The sequence below is a fragment of the Camellia sinensis genome, chromosome 10 (assembly GCF_055761805.1).
Source record: "Camellia sinensis isolate YWXY chromosome 10, ASM5576180v1, whole genome shotgun sequence".
In the NCBI taxonomy this organism is placed as follows: domain Eukaryota; kingdom Viridiplantae; phylum Streptophyta; class Magnoliopsida; order Ericales; family Theaceae; genus Camellia; species Camellia sinensis.
Genome location: NC_138970.1, coordinates 13,546,097 through 13,565,852, shown reverse-complemented (window position 1 = coordinate 13,565,852; position 19,756 = coordinate 13,546,097). Strand labels below are relative to the sequence as shown.

Sequence of the window (19,756 nt, the reverse complement as noted above, 5' to 3'; positions counted from 1 at the left end):
TCCACTCACTCTATATTTTATATATTTATTATGTAATTTTTTTATCAAAAAAAAATTTTGTTTGGTTAAATATTTTAAAAAAATAAAAATAAAAAATTTATTTATTTAAAAAATTAAATAAACAATTTATTTATTTTTAAAGAATTATATAAAGTAGTATACTATTTATACTATCATCGCATCACGCGTATAAATAGTATACTCACTTAGACGTATTATACTATCATCACATCGCACGTATACTACTTTTTTTATTTTTAATAAATTGTTTATTTTTATTATTACCCATTACTTTTAAAATATGTTTATTTTTAAAATATTTTAAAAAATTGAAAAATGTACGCTTGTAAAATATTTTAGTACATTTTAAAAGCGTACATTTTGCTGAAAAAATATTTTTTGAGTACGTTTTCACTGTGCATATTTTTTTAAAATGTACAATTTATTTATTTAAAAAATTAAATAAACAATTTATTTAAAATAAACAATTTAAATAAATAAAATACAATTTTTTCTATAAATAAATAAAATACAATAACTAAACATTTTTTTCTATAAAATACAATTTTTTTCAAAATGTCAACATAATTGTTTAAAAAGTATTCAGTGTATTTGGTTTGAGTTTTTTGGATTTAGTTATTTGAAAACTGAGTTTTTTTATTTTCGTATTTTTTTGTTTTTAGTGAATATTTTTAAAATTTTAAACTTTTTTAGATGCATCTTAGTTAGATGTATCTAAAAAATAAAAAATTTGTCAAAAAATATTTTAAAAAATTAATAAATACATAAAAATACAAAAAAATGTACTGAAAAAATATTTTTGTATTTTTAGCATTTTTTCAGAAAAATATTAATTTTTTCAAAAAAATGTACTCAAAAAAATATGCACAGTGAAAGCGTACTCAAAAAATATTTTTTCAGCAAAATGTGCGCTTTTAAAATGTACTAAAATATTTTAAAAGCGTACATTTTTCAATTTTTTAAAATATTTTAAAAATGAACATATTTTAAAAGTAATGGGTAATAATAAAAATAAAAAATTTATTAAAAATATAAAAAGTAGTATACGTGCGATGTGATGATAGTATAATACGTCTAAGTGAGTATACTATTTATACGTGTGATGTGATGATAGTATAAATAGTATACTACTTTATATAATTCCTTAAAAATAAATAAATTGTTTATTTAATTTTTAAATAAATAAATTATTTATTTTTAATTTTTTAAAATATTTAACCAAACAAACATTTTTTTTTTGATAAAAAAATTACATAATAAATATATAAAATATAGAGTGAGTGGAAGGAAAAAAAAAAAAAAAAATTGAATTTCATTTTAGATAGCAATTGTTTGGAGTTGGTGTGCATGTGGTTTGAACCTGTGTAGAGGTGTGGCAAAACCAATGCACTACCATTTAAGCTGCAAAGAACTCAAGATTAATTTTGATTACATTTTAATATATTTTAAACATTTTCTGAAGGGGAGAGATATGCACAGTGAAAGCGCTTTTTGTAATAGCGCTTTAGTGAAAACGCTTTTTGTAATAGCGTTTTCTTAATTAAAAGCGCTTTTTGTAATAGCGCTTTCACTATTTATCAAATTTTCTGCTTCAAACAGTGAAAGCGCGATTTGTAATAGCGCTTTAGCCTAGTTTGGGAACTCCATCCAAACTAGGCCTAGTTTGAGATTTAAGATAGAAATTTGGCTTAATATGGGAAAAGGCTCCAACTAAGGAGTGTTTGAAAATTGACTTTTTAAGTAGTGTTTGATTTTTTATTAAAAGACGTGCAAATAAATAGAATAATTTGATAATTTTTAATGACTTTTTAACTAAGGCTAGTTTTCAAATTGGTCTATTTTGAAAAGTTTGTTAAAAATTGATTTTTTAATTTTTTTGATTTTTATTTTTTTTTAAATGTGTAAAAAAATAAAGGATAAATTACATTGACACCTTCTGAGGTTTATATTTATTGCAGTTCCTCCTCTCACCTTTTGGAAATTACATCTCCCTCTGAGGTTTAAAGTTTTATTACAGATTCTCCCGTCAGCAATTTAATTTTTTTAAATACCAATTTTGCCCTTATTAGGTAAATTATATTGACACTCCTCATATTTTAGAAATTGCAATCCCTTCGCTAAGGTTTAAAGTAGCATTACTAATTGCCCTCTTGGTTAGTATTAGTTGGAAAAAAAAAATTAATGAAAAAAATTTTGTTAGTAAGATTTTTAAATTTTTGTTTAAAAACTAATGTAAACTCATTTTTTTAATTTACGTTTTTTCCTTAAATTTATAAATTGAGACAACCATTTATAAACCAAAAAAATTATCAAATAAGTTTTTATGACAATTTTTAAAATTTTTGTAAATATAAATTGAAAACTGAAAATGAAATTGTTACAAAATAGGTCTCATATGGTAAAAATGTTGTAAAATTAACAAATAATTAAATAAGTTACTAATGTAAGAAATGATTTATCAAAAAATTCTTAGGCTACGTATGGTTTGATTTTTAGAAAAAAAATTAAAATTAAAAATTAATTTGGTTAAGAAATAAAAAATAAAAAATAATTATCATTTAAGGGTAAAAAATAATTATCATTTTAACTTTTGGGCAAGTTATATACATACGTATGGCTGTTTCAATTTAATTTGTAAAAAATTATTTCTAATCACTCGAAAGATAAAAATCATATAAAAATGATAATTATTTTTTATTTTTTATTTCTTAGCTAGATTAATTTTTAATTTAAAAAAAAAAAGTTCTAAAAATCAAATCATACATAGCCTAAGAATCTTTTGAGAAGTTATTTCTTATGTTGGCAATTTATTTAATTATTTGTTAATTTTACGACATTTTTACCATCTGAAACCTATTTGGTAATCATTTTGTTTTCAATTTTCAATTTATATTTACAAAAATTTTAAAAACTGTCATAAAAACTTGTTTGATAATTTTTTTGGTTTATAAATGGTTGTCTCAGTTTGTAAATTTGTGGAAAAAGAGTAAAATGAGTTTATGTTGTTTTTAAACAGAAATTTAAAAATTTTACTAACAAATTTTTTTTTTTCAATTTATTTTTTTTTCAAATAATTTTTTTTAAATGAATTTTTTTCCCGACTAATACTAACCGATAGGACAATTGGTAATGTTACTTTAAATTTTAAGGAGGGAATTATAATTTCTAAAATGTGAGGGGTGTCAATGTAATTTATCAGTGAGGGTAAAATTGGTATTTAAAAAAATTAAATGGTTGAGAAGGAGTAATTTTTGGATGCATATAGGGTAGATGTCATGTGGTACCTTTCTCTTCTCTCATTGGTTGAGTGAGTGAAAGCTACATTTATGTGTTAGATGATGAAGAGACAACATGGAAGGCCATAGTGCTTGTAATTTGTTAAAAGTACATGTGGCATGTCACGTGGTACCCTATCTACACCCAATATTCTCTCGCTGTGGAGGAATCTGTAATGAAATTTTAAACCTCAAGAAGGAAAATGTAATTTTCAAAAGGTGAAAAAAACTGTAATAAACATAAACTTCATAGGCTGCCAACGTAGTTTCCCCAAAATAAAAATATGATATAATAAAAAAGTCAAAAATCTAAAAGCTGATTTGTAATTATGTCATGATTTATTGCTTTTTTTTACAAAATCTTGCCACATCATCTTTTGGGCCCACTGACAACACGTTCCATCTGACGTGTAGAAACATGATTGGGACGCTACGTCACCGCATCACAGAGAACCGAACAAAAGCGAGAGAGGAGGGAGAGAGGGAGAGAGAGAGAAAGAGCGCGAGTCTCCGAATCCACAGGTTCGAGTTTTCTCTGAAGCAAAACCAGAGAGAGAGACGCCATGGGAGCTCGAAAGAGAGGACCTAAATCCGAAGCCGCCACGACGACGACGACGACGAAATCTCCGTCAACAGAAACTCAAGAAAAAACCACTGCCGCGAACTCAACCGCCGCCGAGCCTCCGATTGCTCTGTCGAAGGCGGGCCAAATCCTGAAAGTCTCACTCATCTTCTTCGTCCCGTACTTGTACTTGATCTTCTCTCACTACAACATCGAAGAGGAACTGAAGCGATCGATCCTCATCAACGCCGTCCTCAGCTCTGCCGCCTTCTTCGTAACCCTCGCTATGATCCCTGTGGCCTCTAAATACGTTTTGAGGCGCAATATGTTTGGTTACGACATCAACAAGAAGGGCACTCCTCAAGGTTCAATCAAAGTGTGAGTTTTTTTTTTTCTTGGAACATTAATTCGAATTTAATTTGATTTCATGAACTGAGAATGAGAATGTGTAAGATTTTAATAGGAGATACTATTTGCACTCTCTTTTATTTGATTATTTCACTGCAAATTTGGCCATTTATTAGTATGCATTGAAAATTGTACTAGACGCCAGACGGTGTGCACACCATGAAAGTCAACCATTAAATGTACAAAGAGAAAAAAAAAAACTTTTTTTCTTTTGGGATAACCGGTGTCCAGGCCAGGTTATGTGCAAACTAACGACCGGGCAAATATCCAATGGCCCAAGGTTTGGATGTTTGGCTTTTGTGGATTTTGAACCTGCAACCTCTTGGATAGTAAGTCCTTTGGTTATTTTCTTCATCCACTAAACTAAGCCAAACCCCTTGGGGTTAGAAAGAGAAAAAACTTGAGAATTTATCAAAATTCAAAATCAAAATCTGAGGTAATTATATAGTGGTAGTTGTAAGGGGTAATTTGGAAATGGAAAATAGTGTAACACTTTACAGCAATTGAGTTGTGTGCTTCATCTAATAGTATAGATTATGCATTTTTTTATATTATAGACAAAATATGGAGCATATTTATGAAGAATGGGGTGGGAATACCACTACCTATTTTATTTCACTTTGTTAGTATATTATATGTATTATATGTTAGTGCATAATATGTTAGCTGTAAAATACCAAGCTTTAATCATGTTGTTTTCTTAGTGCTTTCTTCTTTCGGCTCTCTTGGCTCCTTTGTACACTCTCCTCTCTATAAAAGGAGAGTCATCTTCACATTGTAAATATACTTAATATCCATTAAATACACAATATAATTCTCTCTCTTTATTTGTACATTATATTTAACATGGTATCAGAGCGAGGTTAAGAACCTAATAATTTCGCTTCATCGGCGGGCGGCAGGCTCGTCTTGGCTGCCCGCCGGACCTCTACACATACCTTGACTCCGCTGCCACTAAACCCAATTCAACATTCACCTTCAAGATCAGAGCATCATCACCATCATCCATCTTGGTCACCTCCACCAACACACATGGGCTAAGACCAAGGCCTCTCTATCTGTCTTCTTTGCAGAAAGGGCCGACCCGTCGGAATCTCGCATTTTCGAAGCCGTGCAAGTCACTCACTCTATTCAACGACTTCCTCATTATAGCCACTTTAGCCAACCTCTCCGCGGCTCTCCAAGCCAATGTCGGCGTAAGCGGCTCACCCTTGCAATGGCTGATGAAGCCACTATCTCCTTCTGGTTTGCCACCCATTGCTTAGCAACCAAACCAACCCTACCAGCCTTCAATATCTCTATTACCAGAAATGCATTCTTGGGTTGATCCGAGTGCATTGGCCAAGCCGCTATCGGCACTCCTGGGGTGATGCTCTCCAGGCATGAATTCCATCTACAGTGACTCATGAACCAGCCTGTTGATGGTGCTTTAGCTCTCTTGACATCGCCTACGAAATCTCCTTATCGGCATCTTTCAACACCCAGATGAACTTTTGTCTGCTTTGTTATTGCAAGCTCTTTAATCTGCTGATCTGTCGTCGAAGTTGTTGTTCCAAATGAAGCATATTACATGGATTTTGGGGCTTGTTTATCAAGCCAAATCAAACATTTGTGTTGGCTATTTGAGTTGTTGGCTGTTTGAGTTGTTTTCTCCAATATGAACCCTTCTCATCTACCAATGCAGCCACAACAGCAGGGACGACCTCCCGCTCCGTCGTATTATTTTAACATGAATGTTCTTCATCCACCCAATCACGTGATCAAAAAATCTGTTCTCCAAAACCAACACAACAATGGTTTTGATGGGTTGCTGCTGCTGCTGTGCAATTGCATACCCATGATTAAACTGTAGAAAGGGTGAGAAAGAGCAAGAAAATGGACTCAAGTGCATTTCTGCGCCTCATGTCGGACCCCCCACCAGCAGGTCTTTCTGCTCCTGCTCTCAGGCTTGGTGTAACATAAGCTCCCTTGGTCAAGCTTCCATCCTCCGACTCAATCACCGAAGTCATGGACACATCCTTATGACCCTCCAAGATTCCATTCAGTGAACCTGAGCACCACCATGGTTTCACCATGGTCCGAAATGCTCCGATCCATCCCACTCTATTGGGAAGCTCCTCATGCAGAGCGACCTCGATATGGCCACCGGCTGGCTCTGCACTCAGATTCTCAATCCCTCCGCCGTACACGGTGTCACCAAGTTCTTCGATCTCACTCCGGCGAAGTTCCGCCGCAATTATCTCGGCCTCAAGCAACGCCGGCTCAAGCTCCTCCCACCTCTCTCTCTCTCTCTATGTGCCTGAGACTATCCAAAGAACAAGTGGTGTCCACCTCAACAAACTCCACTCATTCCCTTCGTCAAACAAGTGGTCTAAGAAAAAGTGGGATCAAGAACCTGCCGACACCAACAGGAAGCATGGGAGCCTCACCATATCTCTAGCAACTTTTTATTTATTTTATAATAATAATAATTATTATTATTATTTTCTCTCTGTTTTTTTTTTTTGGCAGTTTGAAAACACACTTTTCACTCTCTCTCTCTCTCTCCACTCAAGGACACCCACCACTTTGTCAACTTTCCAACCTATCTTCCTTTACCTTTTGCACTCTACTCACCGACTCCCTCACCACAAAATAGAATACTTTTATTTATTTATCTTATCTTTCTTGTGTTCCGTGTGTTCTGTGTATTCTGTGCGTGTGTCCGGCGCGTGTCTCTCTCCTATATCACCATACCCACCATTTCTTCCTCTTGTATTTTATCTTATTTTATTTTCTTTTATCACAAGCACAACAGTATCCAATACTCAAAGTGCCAGCATACCATCATAGACTATTATTCACAAACCACCAAATTCAAGTCCTACATTTCCATTGCCATACCAGAGCATTACCAATACATCACACACACACACATAAAAAAAAAAATAATAATAAAATAAAAAAAAATACAAACCAAAACAATCTCCAACCACAACCCACAACCACCACAAAAACCGGCCTTACTTTTTCGCCTCTTCTGTTGTTCTCTTCTTCTTACTTTTATCTTGGGTGTCCCGTGACATCCCGGTCTCAGTACTTCCTAATTCACCGAGCACGTTCACTCCCCCCTGCTCCTCCACCGCAGCATATGGCGGACCTCCGAATCGGAACAAAACGGTAGCCTTCTGCTTCAGCTCCTTGTTTTCCGCCTTTAACACACATATCTCTGCTCGCGCATCCTTATACATGCACTGGAGCAGAGCCAGTTGGGCGTTTAACTGCTGCACCTCATTTGTCCTACTCTAAAGCCGGTGCGACAAGTTTGTGACCGCAGTCATGGTCTCCACACATGACTTCAATGTATATTGATTGGCCTCAATATCCGGTTGCGCTTCCATTATTTGCTCCACGGACCGCATAGGAAAGTTCAACGGAGCAAAACCAGGGGCGCTTGGTTGAGGTTCAAGGGAAATCACACCGGTTATCTCTCTTGTGGACTCGTTGAGGTCTGGAAAGAGAGTGAGTAGACCACGGGAAGAAGAGACCATGTTTTGGGTTGCTGAACGGGAAGAAGAGGCCATGTTTTGGGTTGTTGAGTGTTTCAGAGAGGCAGCGATTTCAGACTGGTAATGTCAGAAAGGGTTGGTTGCAGAGTGTTTCAGAACGAAGATGTTCAGAGGTTTCAAACTAGTTTGGTTTGCACAGCTTCCGCCTCGGTTTATATAGACAATGATGGAGAGGACAACACGACGCTCTGTCGATCACGTGCATCGCCGCGTGTCCAGCGCGACTTTTGATGGCTCGCCGCTCAACGATTTCTGTCGGGCACAACTCTTGATGAAGTGGGAGCGCCTTTTGAGGGCGTAACTTTTGAGGGCTCGATATATATATATACATATATATCTTTTGGGCAGCCTATATACACAATCATATAGTGTATTTTTTTTACATCGGTCCGGCATGACCCCATAAACTGTCCCGACATTGATTCCGGTTAGCTTCTACATCGGTCCGGCATGACCCCGTAAACTGTCCCCACATTGATTCCGGTTAGCTCCTACAACGGTCTGACACGACCATACAGTGTCTTCACCAACGGTTCGACACGACCATACAGTGTCTCCTATTCTACTTTTTTTTATTTTATTTTCCTGTTTTGTTACTCTCTCCAAACTCAAGTTGACTGGTACCTATCCTCCTTAAGTTTGAGGGGGGCTGTTAGTATATTATATGTATTATATGTTAGTGCATAATATGTTAGCTGTAAAATACCAAGCTTTAATCATGTTGTTTTCTTAGTTCTTTCTTAGTACACACTTTCTGCTTTCTTCTTTCGGCTCTCTTGGCCCCTTTGTACACTCTCCTCTCTATAAAAGGAGAGTCATCTTCACATTGTAAATATACTTAATATCCATTAAATACACAATACAATTCTCTCTCTTTATTTGTACATTATATTTAACACACTTAAATTTGATTTTTGTGAGATGATTATTTTTTAAATTTATAAATTGGGGTTCTTTTAGATTACCAGTTTTTGCTCCCCTATTCAATCAAAGTGTTAGAATTTACCATAACCCACTCCACCTACCACCTCCACTACCATACACACTCACCTACTCCCAAATCCTCTCCTATATAATAGGAAGCCTTGTAATATCAAGAGCATTACAATCAGATATCAATATCAATCAATAATACATAAATTCTTACATGGTATCAGAGCGAGGTTAAAGATCTTGGTGTTCTTCGCCTTCCGGCGGGCGGCAACCTTGCCTTGACCGCCCGTCGGATCTCAACCAATTCAAACCTCAACCTAGTCCGCTAAGATTTTTTTTTTTTACACATACCTCGCCAAAGCAAAGCCTCCGTGCCCTCCGCAAGAAGAACACTCACATCGCCACCCTCTCCGAGCTCGCCGCCGTCATCTCGCTAATCGCCTCCGTCATCTACCTCCTCGGCTTCTTCGGCATCAACTTCGTCCCGTCCCTCCTTTCTCAGCACCTACAATAAGCAGAGGAGGATCTCAGAGGGTTTGGTCATGGCTTCGAAGCGAATCTTGGAAGAGCTCAAGGATCTCCAGACAGATCCTCCTACCTCTTGCAGCGCAGGCCCAGTTGCTGAAGACATGTTTCATTGGCAAGCAACAATTATGGGTCCTCCAGACCGTCCTTATGCTGGCGGAGTTTTTCTAGTTACTATTCATTTCCCTCCGGACTATCCATTTAAGCCACCTAAGGTTGCATTCAGGGCAAAGGTTTTTCACCCTAACATCCACAGCAATGGCAGCATTTGTCTTGATATTTTGCAGGAACAGTGGAGCCCTGCACTTACCATTTCCAAGGTATACATGCACTCAACCCATCCACCGCCCCAATTGTTTTTTTTTTTTTTTTTATTATAAAGCTTGATTCCTTGTACCCCACTTTCGTTCTTTTATATATATATATATATATATCTCTTTTTTATTATCTTCTATTCAAAACACTATTTTGAATCCACCACTATATATCTGTTTTTTTTTTTGCATCCCCCGCCCACTCCCTCTCTCTCCTCTTTTCTCACTTTACTTTTTCTCACTCATACTTTTTTGGTTCCATCTTTCCACCCCGCATGTTTCCCACTATATGCTTTCTCCATTCATATTTTATTTTATTTTTTTCTTATTATTCAAAAACAAAAAAAATAAAAATAAATAAATAAATAAATAAATATATATATATATATATATATATTTCCAAACACCATTGTTGTTTTTCACAAATCCGTCTCGAACCCATCTTTCATTTTGATTTCACATTTCTTCTTATTATTTCTTTCTTTATTTTTCTTTCATCTTATTTTTAATTTTTTTTTTTTTTTTTTCAATTCCATTCATACCATATAGCTTTTCACACCAAACTCATTTTATTCATGTTGGGGCTCACCCCGATCACCATTTTACAACAACACTAAAAAAAAATAAAAATAAAAATAAAAATAAAAAAAATACCCACACCCACAGTGGGGTTTTCTTCTCTACTCTGCTGCGGGTCTCTTCTTCTTGCCTCCGTCTTGGACAGTCCTTGACGGTGCTGCATCTGAGTTTTCCACGCCGCCCAGCACGTTCACTCCCCCATACTCTTCCACTGCAGCATATGGCGGCCCTCCAAATCGGAACATCACGGTAGCCTTCCGCTTCAGCTCCTTGTTTTCCGCCTTTAGCACACTTATCTCTGCTCGCGCATCCTTATACATGCGTTGGAGCAGAGCCAGTTGGGCGTTTACATGCTGCACCTCATTTGTCCTACTCTGCAGCCGGTTCGACAAATTTGTGACCGCCGTCATGCTTTCCACACATGCCTTCAAAGTATACTGATTGGCCTCCACATCTGACTGCACTGCCATTCTTTGCTCCACCGACCGCATCGGAAAGTTCAACGGAGCAAACTCCGGGGCGCTTGGTTGAGTTTCCAGTGCCACCGCACCAGTTCTCTCTCTCGTTGACTCGTTGAGGTCGGGAAAGAGGGTGAGCAGCCCGCGGGAAGACGATGAAGCCATTTTCTAGGCACCAGAGTGTTACACAGTATCTCTCTCAGAATTCTCTCTCAGAAAACAGAGTGTTACAGAATCTCTCTCAGAAATCTCTCTCAGAATATCTCTCGCAGGTTTTTTGCTTCAGCCTCAGCCTCTGTCTTATAGCCGAGGCAGCCACGCGCATCGCGCGCCTCTTACCACCAGCCGACAAACGGGCACGCAAGCCAAGGCGCCCACGTGACTCGCCATCATGTCCGGCACACCTTTTGATGAATTGGGCACGCCTTTTGATGGCACGCCTTTTGACAAAATTGGGCACACCTTTTGAGGGTGCCACTTTTCCAAGGGTCCGACAAGACTCTATAAATTGTCCCGACATTTGATACCGGTTAGCTTTTTTCAAGGGTCCGACAAGACTCTGTAAACTGTCCCGACATTGATTCCGGTTAGCTCCTTCATGGGTCCGACAAGACTCTGTAAACTGTCCCGACATAGATTCCGGTTAGTTTCTACAAGGGTCCGACAAGACTCTGTAAACTGTCCCGACATAGATTCCGGTTAGTTTCTACAAGGGTCCGACAAGACTCTGTAAACTGTCCCGACATTGATTCCGGTTTGTTTCTACAAGGGTCCAGCAAGACTCCGTAAACTGTCACAACAACTGTCCCAACATTGTCTGCTACAACGGTCCGACATGACCCCATAAACTGTCTTCTACAACGGTCCGACATGACCCCATAAACTGTCTTCTACATCGGTATGACACCACCATACAGTGTCCTCTACATGGTTATGACACCCCCATACAGTGTCCTCTACAACGTTATGACACCACCATCCAGTGTCTTCACCAATGGTCTGACACGACCATACAGTGTCTCTTATCCTCTTTTATTTTTATGTATTTTCTTGTTTTGTAACTCTCTCCAAACTCAAGTTGGTTAGTTTCTATCCTCCTTGAGTTTGCGGAGGGCTGCTAGAATTTACCATAACCCACTCCACCTACCACCTCCACTACCATACACACTCACCTACTCCCAAATCCTCTCCTATATAATAGGAAGCCTTGTAATATCAAGAGCATTACAATCAGATATCAATATCAATCAATAATACATAAATTCTTACACAAAGTGTGAGTGGAATGTATTAATAAAGAATGGGATGGGAATAGCACTTCCCATTTTTAATCTACCCAAATTTGATTTATGGTGATTATTATTCATTGGAATTATAAATTTGGGTTCTTTTAGATTACCAGTTTATACACCATTATTCAATCAAAGTGTGAATGGCTTGTTTGTTTAATATTATTTGCTAGGCAACATATTAATACCAAGTTACTTCTAAATAAAACCTGTGATTAGTCTGTGAGTGTTTTAACATTGATGTAATATCTGTGATTAGTCTGTGAGTGTCTCAAGATGTATCTCTAAAAATTGCACTAAGATATTTTTTCGTTGACTTTGCGTTGCTATGCTATGCATTTAAGTTACCTAGGCTATGAAACAAATTGATTGATGCATTGAAGGGCATTTAAAAATGCCCTGTCCATTTTTGTTACAAAAAAAAAAAAAAAAAACAACAACAACAACAATCATGTTGAAAAGTTGGAATAGTTAAGCAAGGCTTGATTTTTTTATCATCTCAGAGTCAGAACTGATTAGTGGTTTTGATTTTGATTTTGGCATTGATGAATGCCACTGAAAGAGTTTGTTGAACTATAGTTTAGATGTGAGTGAACTAGTTTTGCAATTTTCAGTTGCGTCAGTATGTCAATTTTTTGCAATTTGCTTCTTCCGCTTTTACGTAATAAGTCTAAATTGTGATTGTGTACGTATTCCCATACAGATTTTGAAATTGGCGGTAATAAATGATTTATTTCAAATCAACTGAGGAGTTCGTTTGGTTCTTATGTGATTTTATGTGATTGGCTGTGGACCCATATAGATGATATCTTTTCATTCACTTTCATCTTTCACAGACCACCGCTTATTAATGTCATTTTCTGTTTTGCAGGCCTGAGTCACTTGGTATTGTTGTTGGGATTGTTTTCTTAGTGTTTGCAATCTTATTTCAGCATTTTAACTTCACAGCAGATTCAAATGTAAGCGTAATATGTTTCAAAAGTTGTTTGGCTCATTCTTATTGTTTCTTTTGGGTATAGCTATTTTCTTTTGTATTTGGGTGGCATCCCCTCTTGATGCTTGCTTAATATACTTCCGGGAAAAAAAATTATTAGCTTCCAGTTTTAATGATTTTGTAATTTACCTTATTGTATATGGTGACCATCTTTTCTTTTCACCCTTGTCAATTGTACTTTATTGTAAGGATGTGTGAGTTTGTTATGCACTTCTATGTCATATGTTGTAAGTTGTAACAAGTGTTGTACTTCTATTTTTCCTCCTTAATTGTGTCTTCTCTTTGTATTTTTTTTGGTATTACAACTCTCTTGCTTCTGCATTGTTAGGTGAGGCATATAAAACATTATTTGCTCTAACTAGTGATAGACTGAACTGTTGATTATTAATCTGTGCAGTGGCTTGTTGAGTACAATGCGGCTTTGGCATCCATCTGCTTCATGATTTTGCTTGGATTTGTAGATGATGTCCTCGATGTCCCTTGGAGAGTGTGAGTATTCCAACCATATTTTTGGATTTAGCGGCCCATTTATTTCAAGAGCACTGTTTTCTCTTTGCACTACTACATTCAGAGTTAATGCTAAACCAAGTCTTTCTAACTTTGAAGAACAGGAAATTATTATTGCCATCAATTGCTGCTCTTCCTCTGTTGATGGCCTATGCTGGACATACAACTATAGTTATACCGAAGCCTCTCATTCCCTATCTTGGGCTTGAGGTTTTGGATCTAGGTAATTAATTCTAGAAGTGGAAGATTTTTCGTTTGTTATTGTCAAAATGCTCTGGTAGTTCATTCATTTCCCTTAGCATCAACTATCAACAGAACTTATAGAAAGATATGTCAGTTCACTTCTCATACAGAACTTTATTTCAAATAACTATCGTTTTTGTTCTACTGTCAATCTTTGCTTTTGCATGCAGTTTTATTTCTTATTATTAGAGGCGGTATATCTGACAATGTTCAGTAATGATCACATGGGAAAGTTTGGTGTGTTTCTAAGTTATGAGAACTATTCAGTGCGTTTGGTTTCAGTTTTTTGGAAGTGGAGTTTTTTGTTTTTCTTTTTTTTCTTTTTTTTAGTAAATATTTTTAAATTTTAAGCAATTTTTTTACTTTTTTAGATGCATTTTACTTAGATGTATTTAAATAGTAAAATATTTGTGAAAAAATATTTTAAAAAATTAATAAATACAAAACAATTTGAACAATGTACTGAATTTTTGTATTTTTGGTATTTAGTGAATTTTTGAAAGATTTTTTTCACAAATATTATACTTTTTAAGTGTATTTATGTTTGGTGTGTCTAAAAATAAAAAAAAAAAAATTGCTTAAAATATTAAAAAAAATCATTGAAAACAAAATAAAATACGGAAAATAAAAAAGTAAAATTTTCTGAAAAGTGTTTTCTGAAAATCAAAACCAAACAAGCTGATTGGGACTTGATTGGGACTAGATCTGTTAACACAATATGCATTAGAAGCTTTTGTATTCGTGCATTATTTGTGTAATTTCATAACTTGCTTACTTTTACAAATTTTTTTATTTTTTAAATAAGATTAATTTATGTTAAAAGTCATCAAAATGGATGTGCCCATATACATCCAAAAGAAAACCTATGTAAACAATAGGCTATACAAACTTTCAATCCTCAGAAGTTCTCTATGAAATCCAAAAAATCCTCTACTGTCAGGTCCATCCATACAAAAGGGTTAACAAGCAAGATTATTTTTTTATTTTTTTGATAAATGGTTAACAAGCAAGATTTCACCTTAAAATGAGGTTTCTCTACCCAATCAAAAGACCATTGATTTCTTTCATTCCAAATAATCCGTATCAAACATGAGGGAGATGATTTCCATGCCTTTATTTTATTTTATTTTATTTTTTTTTTTTCTACTCTTGCTAACACTCAACTTTCCAACAATGCATGAGCTTTTCACAACATGACCAGTAGTTGCAATACTTGGAGTTTTTGGTTGATAGCTTGATTATTTCTCAATTCTTTGCCTGTTCTCATGTGGACAGGGTGGATATATAAGCTATACATGTGGCTTTTGGCTATATTTTGCACGAACTCTATCAATATTCATGCTGGTTTAAATGGCCTTGAAGTTGGGCAGACAGTTGTTACCTCATGTGCTGTAAGCACCAAACACTATACCACATTAGAATGTGATTTCATTGTGGAATCTGACACTTTGTATTGATTTACAGATTCTGATACACAATGTAATGCAAATTGGAGTATCTTCGGACCCAGAGTATAAACAGGCTCATGCATTCTCTATTTACCTTGTTCAACCGTTGCTTGCCACTTCCTTGGCTTTATTTTCTTATAACTGGTAATATTATTGTCAATGTTACGCTAGATGGTTTATAAGATGTTCTTACTCCATAATCAGGTCATCTTGGAAATTCTCTGTTGTCTGTATTCTAGGTATCCGTCTTCAGTTTTTGTTGGTGACACCTACACATACTTTGCTGGAATGACTATGGCTGTAGCTGGCATTCTAGGCCACTTTAGGTGCGCTTTCTAATTGTCCTCTCGACTTTTGCTGCTACATCCTATAATGTATTTCAGATCGAAATTCTAATGCATGATGATTTCTTCTTTTTTTTCTTTTTTCTTTTTTTATGACCTTATGCATGATGATTTCTGGAACCTTGTTTTGCAGCCTTGAGATATTAATCACCATGTCAATATAAATGTGCATCATATGGAGCAAGTTACATAATTGATGTCTAACTTAATGGTTTAAGTAAATAATTAGATAACATCAAAATTTGAAATCAAATACATGTTAACACATTTAAACAATTTCATGTCCATCATTTGCATAACCACCCTGGGGACCACGATTAAAAAATGAAACAATTTGAAAGCCTTGGCAACATAAAAATTCAATTGAACTCCACTTCACGTGATTATATGCATTTTCTTTTAGTTATATTGACTATGTGATGTGGTAATCAGTTTCTTATGTGCTTGTAGGATTTATTTTTTCTTTTTTCCTTTGCTTTTTGCATAAGTATACACTTCTAGAATTTGGCAGCACAATTTCACACTAAGCTTAGATCTTTCAAAGCGTTAATATTTAACTTGTTTTGTCCTTTGGCCAATGACAACTTTGTCATGTTAACACTATTGTGAATATCTTCCTGCCTTGATGTTCCAGTTCTTCTGCTAATAGGAGCTGATGAACGAAATCTGGCTCATCAATAATTGTTGTCATACTCAACATTTATGCATATGAGAGGATGATGTATTAAAATGAATAAGTACCTTGTTACAGCCCTCTAATGGAAACTCAAAGCGAAACCTATCTATCTCTAGTGGAAACCTAAGCCCATTGAGAAGCACATCTTCCATGATCAGATACTGATCTGCTCCCCAAAAGACGTACAGAAAATAAAGGGTTGTTTGGGGTGTTCTAAATAAGTGCATTTTTTGACTTTTTGGACTAAAAAGTTAAGGGAAAAAATTATAATTGTTTGGGATAACTTTTTGACTTTTTACGGAAAAAATGTGTATTAAAAAATTGTATAAATTAGTGTATAGGAGAAGCTTGGGCAGAGTAGGCAGTACGGTGGCAGAGTAGTGTATAGGAGAAGCTTGCCTCCTTTTCGGGCATTGAATTGGATGGTATTGTACGGCCCGTGGAGGCCCACCACAGGTCCCATTTTGCTAATCGAAACTGTTCAATGTGTAAAGCTCGTTGAGTACTATATGTTCGTAAAAAATCACGTTAATCGGATATCGATAGCTATTTGATCGGATTAGTTTTTTTATCAACCGTTAATTATAACACCATCCATTTTTTTTATACAAAACTGATTTGATCATATAATTAGCGATATCCGATCAACGTGATTTTTGATAAATATATATTAATCGACGAATTCTATACATTGAACGGTTCATATTATCAAAACAGAACCTGTGATGCGCCCTCACAAGCCGAACAGTATCATCCTGTGCAAAAAAAAATTTCCACCCACGACCATCACTTACTTGGCTTGTGTACAGTGTATTTGGCCTGTGTAAAGGGGATTTTTATATATATATATTTTTTTTTTTCATGAATAGTGATGATTTTTTTACTTTTTAGTAACTTTTTGTATTTTTTAGTGTATGCCAAACCAGGCCTAAGTATCTCACCCTTGATTTTCATGTCTTGTGGATTTGACTCATAACTCATCCAAGTTCTATGAGTTCAAGTTCATTTGGTAGCTGATCAATGTTGTCTTCTTACTCATTAAAATTTTTTGAGTTGAATGTCCTCCCTCCAATGGCATACACGATGCATCATTATTTACTGCAATTGTTCTTTCTCACAGTCAACACTAAAGTCCCAGGGCGGGGTACTATAGTTGTGCATTGAACTGTTTAAATTGTCTATCTATTTATTCTGGGAGTAATTAATGTACTTCGCCTAATTTTTGTTACAGTGAAACACTCTTGATATTCTTCATTCCTCAAGTTTTGAACTTCCTTTTATCACTTCCTCAGGTTTGATCAAAGCATCACTTTCTACTTCAAATCTTTCAGATTGTGCTAGATGTTTGAATATTCTAATTCTTCTTGTTTTCTTTTAGCTTTCTGGCTTTATTCCTTGTCCACGGCATCGGCTGCCAAGGTAGCTTCTGAAGTATCTTCACACTGGTTGTGCTTTATGAACTGTTGCTGGCATCTTCGTGAACTTTCCTTGATGTTAGTGTGAAAATCTCTGTACCTTTCAGGTTTGACCCTCAGACAGGACTGCTCACTGGGACAAATGATGGGACGCTTGTGAATTTGTTCTTAAGACAATTTGGCAGGAGGTCAGAAAAGTCTCTTTGCATCCTTCTACTTATCTTCCAGGTAACAAAATCATGATTTTCTCATTTTATCTTCAATTTGTGCGTTGTATGTGGAAATTTCTTCATCCTGTGTACTGACAAGCCTCAGTAAGCACTTATTACACAGTTTGCGAGTTTTTTTTTTTGGACTCAAATCTTCAATGATCCTGCATAACTAATGATTGTGAACTCTTCACATTGGCCCTTTGTACTTCTTCTCTACTTCAGATATGACAAGATCTATATGAACCTGCCAAACCCACCTAAAATGAATGCATTTGATCATCTAGGAAACAAGTTCTTATGGTTTACCTGAAGGTGAACATCATTTACTGTTGGGTAGTGTTTGGTCTGTTGCAATGATGTTTGGCAGGAATGCAAGGACTATTCCTCGGTCTGCCAATGAAATGACCATTTGTTTAAATTGGCGAATGGTTATTCCATTTAGAATGTACATTTATTTCTTTTTAAGCGAACCAAACAGAATGACCATTTCATTTGGGCCTTCAATCCATTGTACCAGACAATGCTTTACAGATTTGACCTATCTCTTATTTGCCAGATTCTGAATCCTTTTATATTTTTTATTGATTAGGCTTTTTAATGTGATTACTTTTGGTTAATTGGTTCTGGACTTGGCCTCTTGTTTATGGGTCTGGGTGAGTGAAGCTACCTTGGAACCTATGGAAACCTATGCAAAAACCCAACAACCTGTCAACTGTACTTCAACCATAGAAAATCAGAAAATTAATTTCAGAAAAGGCTATGAAAGTTCTGTAATTCGAACCCGCTGTCCTTGCATGTTTAATATACTCTATCATGATATATCCTTTTAGATTTTTTTTTTTTTTTCTTGAGATCATCAAATGTATGAATTCATTTATTTGCCACAGGCCATTGGTTGCTGCTTCTGTTTCTTGCTGAGGTGGTTCCTAGCTGGTTGGTACAAATGAGGCAACAACAGAAAGCGAAACAATCTTCTAGTTGGCTTTATTTAACATGCGGGACTATCTCATCAGATAGGTGTGTTGTATTATTTGTTTATTTTTCTTTGGGAAAAAAGAGCAACTTAACCCTTGAGCTATCTGTCAGTAGGATATACGGATGCCTTGCAACTGAGCAGCGTTGACATGTGAATCAAGAAAAATAGACGAAAGTGAAATTTTTGTATTTTTGCTCGTTAGGATGAGAATTTTCTCACATATTCAGACATTCAAAAGATGGTAGACAATATTGAAGTGTTTTTGTTCCTGTTATTTCACTCAAATTATTGATATGATCTCGTGATTTATAAATCTTTCTACATTTTGATTGGAGTTAATTATACACCAAATTGGCTGGAGTTGTCCAAAATAGTACATGTCATGAACTTGAAGACCACATATATGAGTTTAAAAGTCTAGTTTCAATCCATCAACTGCGCTGATAGAAATCATGGTGCTTTTTTTAAGTATAGGACAGTTACTTTTGCAAAAATTATCAAAATGTTAAGTTTGTCAATCTATCCTTCAAATGAGATCTATACTGTGCGTATTTACCTTGAGAAGTCTCAAGCAAATTCATTCTAGCTGAGAAGGCACCTATGCATCTCCACCCGTACCATGTTTGCGTTGATTAATGTATCGGACCCGACTGCAATGGTGGCACACCTTTCGCTGGCAATCAATCAGCATATGTTCTAAATATTGAAGCATGTTTTAACATTTGATGTTCTTTCACATCATTAAGAGCTTAACTATCCAACTATATATAATACCCGAACTTCATTCAGAGATGGAGACATTGTACAAGGAGAGAAACCCCAATCCCTTGTTCTGTTCCCTCCTCTTTTTCCATCCTACCAACTGAAGTCTTAGTTTTGAATTACAGGCAAAAATTTCCAATAGGAGAGTGAAAGGTCATACTTGTGATTCTCCAACTGCATCAAAACAATAACTATATGGAGGTTCTGAATGCACCTAATATATTTCTCCTTGCGTTCTAAAAAAAACATATATTTTTCTTTACACCC

The 19,756-nt window shown here is 35.6% G+C and overlaps 1 protein-coding gene across 1 annotated transcript; it reads left to right on the top strand.

The window, feature by feature from the left end:
* The first annotated feature begins 3,708 nt into the window (after positions 1 to 3,708).
* LOC114271745 (uncharacterized) lies at positions 3,709 to 19,040 on the top strand. The gene is made up of 11 exons (XM_028213369.2): positions 3,709 to 4,236; positions 12,784 to 12,871; positions 13,304 to 13,395; positions 13,518 to 13,636; positions 14,932 to 15,047; positions 15,121 to 15,248; positions 15,344 to 15,430; positions 17,356 to 17,416; positions 17,503 to 17,543; positions 17,647 to 17,767; positions 18,639 to 19,040. Exons 1-11 carry the CDS (start codon positions 3,860 to 3,862, stop codon positions 18,696 to 18,698), a joined length of 1,290 nt encoding a protein of 429 aa, XP_028069170.2. The 5' UTR covers positions 3,709 to 3,859; the 3' UTR covers positions 18,699 to 19,040.
* Positions 19,041 to 19,756: the final 716 nt, after the last annotated feature.

Excerpts from the sequence above, each read along its gene's own strand:
- LOC114271745 (XM_028213369.2), top strand. The coding sequence starts at position 3,860 with ATGGGAGCTCGAAAGAGAGGACCTAAATCCGAAGCCGCCACGACGACG. Across the intron at positions 13,637-14,931 it reads GCTTGAGGTTTTGGATCTAG|GGTGGATATATAAGCTATAC; the intron begins GTAATTAATTCT and ends TCATGTGGACAG. Across the intron at positions 17,768-18,638 it reads TCCTTCTACTTATCTTCCAG|GCCATTGGTTGCTGCTTCTG; the intron begins GTAACAAAATCA and ends TATTTGCCACAG.